Here is a 6,434-nt window from a genome sequence, read left to right on the forward strand (position 1 = left end):
TTTAAAACAAACCCTCTGAAGCTTCTTGAGAAGCTGTAGATGTAGCTGCCCATGTGGCAGCTAATGAAATAAAACAAGATTTTAAGACTGAATACATGATTAAACTACTCATTAAGGTGTTTGGGTGTAGCAGTGCAGTATCTCAGTAGCTGTTTGTAATTAGTGATTAGACTCTGTACCTTTTTTCCTGTAGCTGTCATCAGGTGAATGTTCGGGATCCTTCAGGGACTGTAGACTGGTGACTGGTTTGTTAGAGGTTATTAACATGAAGTATAGTTGTAGTTCAAACAGAGGGTTCTCGCCCCTACACCTCCTTTTATTTTATGACCATCACTGCATCCTCTGTTCAGACTTCACCTTTACTTCATTTTTCTTTCCTGTCTTTCTGTCCATCTACTAATATGTCCTCCTCATTTACTTCCTGCTCTGAGTTGTTCCATCCAACCAGCTTCTTGGTAGAAACATCCTGCCCTGCCACTTGTTCCAAGCTGCTCTCTAAACCTGAGGGAACCGCATCACTGAAGGGCTGCAGCCTGCAGGGTCTCCCACAGAGCTGGTGGGGTAGAAGTCTTGTAAACTGCTCAGTAGCACTTACTAACAATCATAGATCCTGGAGCGACACCTAGTGGCCAGTGTGGAACATAGCAGGAGAGGCAGGAGCCCAGAATCAATGTCCACGACAACATCAGCTTCTATTTGGGACTCCTAACACTCTGTGTGTCTGCTGTTGGAGAACACGCACTTTAACTGAGACAAAAGGTCAAATTTAAGTTAAAAAAGACTCTGACGTTTTTATATGAAATATAAATTCACTTACTGAATAAAATTAGCAGTAATTTAGCGAAGTCTAAGCCACTCAGAAGTTATAGAACCATTGTTATATGTCTCCCAGTTGGAAACTGGGTTTGAAAGCTTTTCTTTGAATATGTGAAAAGAACCAGTTCAATAGAACAAGGTGTTAAGTTTCTCTGTAAACAGTAGGGATGTTGTGTTTATTTTCTTTATCTTATTTATAAAAAAGCCCAAATCAGGTGGTGCTGGGCAGTTGTTTAAAGTTTCCCACTCTCTGTCCTTTGGTCCACGTTCGACACTTCATTGCGCAGTTAAACTGAAAAATGTGGCATTTGTCTATATACCTGATCTGACCATAAGCTAATATTTACTTGCATTGAAACAGATCTCTGACTGTTTTTATTTTAGTTGGAAATTCATCTGGAGGTCAACAAACTCAACACAGACTCAAACGTCTGAGGACCTTGTTTCTGTTGAAATCTACAACTCATCTTTGCCTATTAAATGGTTCAGAGTGGCCTCGTCCTTGTTAATACATGTCATTGTGTAACCCTCGTTAATGTGTGAGAGATATAAACGTGTCAGACTGCAGGCACACAGATGTGTTTACACACTTCCAGACGTTAATGACACAGTTGATGAGCAGCCGCAGCAGAAACACGCTGTCCTGCTGCTTTTTCTGATTCCTCACACATAATTCACCAAGACGAGAAACCCTGATGACTGTTCCGTCTCCCTGCTGCTGCTCTGCCACTTGTCATCTTGCACTGTAAAATGCAGCGAACTCATTTAGCTCCAGCCGCTCCACTCATCTCCTGCTATGTACACAGCTGCACAGTTTCATTGTGTGTGTGAAAAAGCCTGATCAAACGTGAGACTGAAGACTTCCCCTCCGTTCTCTCACATCGATCTGCAGAATGGCTGTTCTTCCGAATTTCTTTTGCGGTGGAGGACGGCGACTCGGTGCTGACCCAGGCTGATGTTACGGAAGCTGTGAGTCTCTGGGTAAGAAAAGTCCAGCTTTATGTAGCCAGGGCTGCATTTTACAGAAGCTCCACTCTGGTCATTTAGGCCTGTTTAACCTCTGACCCTGGGGAGCAGTGAGACTGGCGCATGCTAGTAGGTTTGTTCCATAAGCTCAGTGGCAAATGTTTAAAGTTTGGGAGTTGTAAAACAAACTTCAGTGCACTTCTAAAACCCAGGAAAATTACCTGCACGCAAACAAGTGGGAACAAAACACGCCGGCCAGTAACACTGGAGCGGATCACTTTGTTAATGCATATTCAGTAAATAATCAGCAAAACATCTGATACGGTTGTTAATGAAGCATCGTACAGTTGCACAAAGAAGTGAATGTTTCAGTTGATGAAACAAGCTGATTCAACTGTGCTAATCAAACCACACGAGCAAGATAATATCTCATTCTTTCTTACAGCTGAGAGAAACATTCCAGAACCTGACCCACAGCGTCCGTATCGACAATGTCAGGTGACTACTGAAGACTGAAAATGTGCATGGACGAGCTTTTGTACAACAGCACGGGCCAGACACTAGTGCTACACAGCTTTGTCATAGTTATGGGTGGGATAACGAGTGATAACGGCCATTTAATGGAGGAATAACATTTGAAACAAACTACATGTGCTGTGTATCTCGGTCATCTTCTCTTGTTAACAAGTGGTTTAAATGAACCCTGACGACTGTTTTCTCACCTCCTCTCCTCTCTCCAGCGTCCAGCCCAGTTCGCAGAGCGGAGATGGTGTGACAAGGTAAAACAGTCAGGTTTAACCCTGCGCAGTATGGGATGTGTCATTTTGCTTGTTAGAGTTGAAAAGTCGGTCCACAGGTTGTTTCTCAGCATGATGACTGTTCACATCTGTGGGTCTGGGCTGTGTTTCGCCTGCGCTCTCTGTCCAGTTACACATGTCAGGCCCTGCTGGTTCATTATGAGGTCACCAACAAGAGTCTGGGTGAAGCTGCTGTGTCTGCGAGTCTGTCCAGCAGAGAGGGACTCATGGGTGACGGACTGCTCATCCTGCCCTCCTCCATTCATGTCACATTAGTTGGTAAGAACTTAATGAATTCATTTTCTTTCTTTCTTTCTTTCTTTCCTTTTAATTGGATAGTTCATCATCACTGTCCCAAGCCCATGAAGTTTTTCACTAGAGGACAAATAGTAATCCAGTAATGCTCACTACAGACTAGGTCCACGATGCTTCATGGAAGAAAGAATGACAGTCAGACGTCAACATTAAATTCCTGTAGGTAGTACAAAGCAGTAATGAACCTAGTAAACATTCCCACAAAGTAAAAGTAAGAAATCGTGACATTATTCATGGGTTTTACTGGTTTTTGTCCTGTTTCTCTTCTGTCTGGACTTTGGTTCTTCTGTCCAGTCTCCTGGTCTTGTCATGTTTTTGTCCTCCATTGTCTTTTGGGACTTTACATACTGTATCTCTGATCCTCTGGCTTTGTTTGGCTTGTGTGTCCAGTTTGTGTTTCATTTATCCTTTTCACAATGTTGCCATCTAGCTGTGCAACCAAAACACTCACAGAACCGCTGTGTCCCGTCCTGACAGAGAACTGTCCAGAGGAGATTCTTCTTCACTACCGCTGGCCTGAGAGCAGACCCACCGTCACCAAGCACCTGCCCTGCTTCCCCAACAAGGACCAGAGTGCCTCCAGGACCTGGTAACACACACACACACACACACACACACACACACACACACACACACACAACGTACAGCACAGTGGGATGAATGCAGCTGAATGGGTTGGATGTAGTGCACGACATTAACACCAATGTTAAAGCACCATCCTGATGCGTTTGTCCATTTACTCCATCATCAGTCTTTATATCATTATTTTCCAAACCTAAACATTTCAGACTGTTTTCTTTCTGATTAGCACTTGTTTGGTTTCCGTTCGTGTCGGTGTCTCCTGCACCACCAAAATGAGCTGCACATATAACGTCAGCCATTTCACTACAGACCTCTGTTTCTCACTTTCCCCAGTTTGATGGATCTAGAGAGCTTCTCGTCCTACTGGTCGGCTGCAGACTTCAGCAACTGCACAGACATTGACACCATCGAAGTGTCGGCAGGTACGCTGAGCCAGCAGCCAATCCCGGTGAGGCCGGTGGAGGCCAGATGGACAAAAATACATGGATGTAAAAATGCGGTGTGCACGTGTAAACCTTGTGTTGTGTGTGTGTTTTTGTGCAGAGAATGCGGCCGAGGTGGCCGTGCAGCTCACCGTCATCACCAACAACGAGCTGTCCGCAGAGGAGGTGAGTCCTGTGTGCGCCCATGGCGACGCGCCGCCCTGTGGCCGCAGTGAACCAACTCCTCTTCCTCTCCTCCCTCTCCACAGGTGTCCAAAGTGGTGACGAAGGTGCAGGAGCTGGTGAACGTGGCCAAGATCAACCACACGTTGGCTTCCGCTGTCGTCACCATCATCTCCAACGTCATGAGCAGCTCCGAGACGGCGCTGGCTGCTACGCTCGCAGGTGGCACCCGACGTGTCTGCTGGGTTCTACTACTGTGTTTGTCTGCAGAACTGCATTCTGTTCTACTCCACTCTGCACTGCCGCTACTGTACTTTGCTACATTTACTCTACTGTGCTTTATTGTGCTGTACTGCGTTCGGTTTCTGCTCTGCTGTACTGATTTTCTTTTAAGTGTTGTGCTGCACTTTGTCACTGTTGTAATTTTCTGTCCAGCATCTGTTTTCCCATCTCTTCATCCCTCTGCTTGTCTTTTCTTCCCCCTCTCTCTGTTCCTGTCTGTGATGATGATACTCTCTGGTCGTCGCTGACTCGCTGCAGCCCTCGGACTAGTTTACTGATGACCTTTTAAAGCTCACTGCTCCCTTTGCCCCCTCGCTCAGAGCTCTGAAGACAGTAGATGAGCTGGTGCAGAAGCTGGAGTTTGAGGGCCCGTCGATCAACATCACCTCCAGACACCTGGCTGTGGGCGTACTGGCCTTCAACACCACCATGTTTGATGGGACGTCCTTCAGTGCTTTCGTGCCTCCGAACATGACCGATCCACAGGTAACAGCAGCAGCTCGTCGCAGCTGTAGGGTTTCACTCGTCGAGAAGGTTTTCTGAGGAGTCTGCCACAGCTGCAGTCTAAAAGTTGTCACATCTCTTTGAATGGAATTTGAGTGTTTCCTTCTCTCTCAGGTCGATTTTGAGTCAGAGAGGATGAACCCTTTAGCTCAGGTGACCCTCCCTGCAGGTACAGGTGAAAACGTTTAAACGTTTTTGAAAACCCTTTAGCTCAGGTGACCCTCCCTGCCTCTTTGCTGTCCACTGTCTCTCTGTCCGAGGCCGACCGTTCGTCTCTGTCCAGGATCAACTTCATGTTCTTCAGCAGCACAAACTTCTTCCAGGTCAGCTCAGTCGGTTTATGAAGTGCTTTCTAACACTTTGTACATCCTCCCTAACCTCCTCCAACCTCTCTGGGTTCCCTCTGAGCAGTGTTTGGATCCTCTCAGGTATAATTTTAGCCCGTTCTTTGTGGCAGACTTGTTCCAAGTCGACCAGATTGTGGGTTGTCTGCTGTGCACAGCCCTCTTCACATCAATCCACAGGTTTTCAGTGATACTATAACTGAAAGAGGTGAATCCAAAGAATTCAAAAGCCATTTCTGAGGCTTCTGTTGATGAAGACACAGGTGGACCAGGTGGATGTGCATAAAATATGATGTTGATGAGAAATAAAGTGACAGTTTTTTACCATTTTCAAGTAAGGGGGTGTAAACCTTTGCACTCAGCTGTAGTTTTGAGCTGGTATTCAGTAAGTGATGTTGTTAAAAGTTTGCGTCTGTGTTTCTCCAGAAAGAGCAGGAAGGTCGCTCTCTGAACAGCTACGTGGTGGCGATCAGCGTGGCGAACCTGTCCATCACCAACCTGCTGGATCCGGTGGCGATCGAGATTGCTCACCTGTCTGAACAGGTACAGGTGAAAACATTTACCTGAACGTGTGCTGTTATGTTGGCAGCTCCACTGTGTGAACACGGCTCTGCTCGAGTTTCCTGCAGTAACATATTGTTAGACTTTTATATTTGTCACTCATTTTTCTTCTTCTTTTATGTTTGAATGAATGAATGACACTTTATTACAGACTCAAGGTCCAGGTTCAAAACAAATAAAAGCAACAAAAGAACAGTTTAAAAACGAAACAATAAAAACAGAAAATACATAAAAACGAGAGCAAAAGAACCCCAATAAAACTACTGCCCCTTTAAAAGACAGGTATACCAGTGTTTCCAGAGAACCGAAGTAAAACGCATGTCACTGTGTGCAACATTAGTCAACAATAAAATGATATCATTTTTTTAACCATTCAAGCGACAAATAAATTTAAACATCAGGTTTCTTAAAACAGCGGAAAATGTACCAACTCGAGATGACACGAACAATTCGCTAGCACTTGTCCATCTAGGCTTTTTCAATAATATCCTTAGGGCGTCATTGTAAGCTACTGACAGTTTCCGAAGACTGCCCTTTTTATAATTACACCACAGATGAGCAGTGTACAAGGAAGTACAATACGCTTTAAACAAAGCCAGTTTTACTCCCACCGAGCATGCACCAAATTTCCGTGCCAGTATATTAGCTTGTACATATAACAT

The 6,434-nt window shown here is 45.1% G+C and overlaps 1 protein-coding gene across 1 annotated transcript in view; it reads left to right on the forward strand.

Moving 5' to 3' along the window:
- Positions 1 to 6,434, forward strand: part of adgrg6 (adhesion G protein-coupled receptor G6) — a 61,802-nt gene that overhangs the window by 32,173 nt on the left and 23,195 nt on the right. The window contains 14 exon segments of the mRNA XM_020586880.1: positions 194 to 245; positions 1,709 to 1,797; positions 2,228 to 2,280; positions 2,523 to 2,561; positions 2,710 to 2,858; positions 3,372 to 3,483; positions 3,810 to 3,898; positions 4,020 to 4,084; positions 4,168 to 4,296; positions 4,299 to 4,303; positions 4,684 to 4,849; positions 4,982 to 5,020; positions 5,083 to 5,190; positions 5,638 to 5,754. Of these exon segments, the coding sequence (XP_020442536.1) occupies positions 194 to 245; positions 1,709 to 1,797; positions 2,228 to 2,280; positions 2,523 to 2,561; positions 2,710 to 2,858; positions 3,372 to 3,483; positions 3,810 to 3,898; positions 4,020 to 4,084; positions 4,168 to 4,296; positions 4,299 to 4,303; positions 4,684 to 4,849; positions 4,982 to 5,020; positions 5,083 to 5,190; positions 5,638 to 5,754 (1,212 nt within the window).

Source organism: Monopterus albus, unplaced genomic scaffold (genome assembly GCF_001952655.1).
Source record: "Monopterus albus unplaced genomic scaffold, M_albus_1.0 scaffold428.1, whole genome shotgun sequence".
Taxonomy (NCBI): domain Eukaryota; kingdom Metazoa; phylum Chordata; class Actinopteri; order Synbranchiformes; family Synbranchidae; genus Monopterus; species Monopterus albus.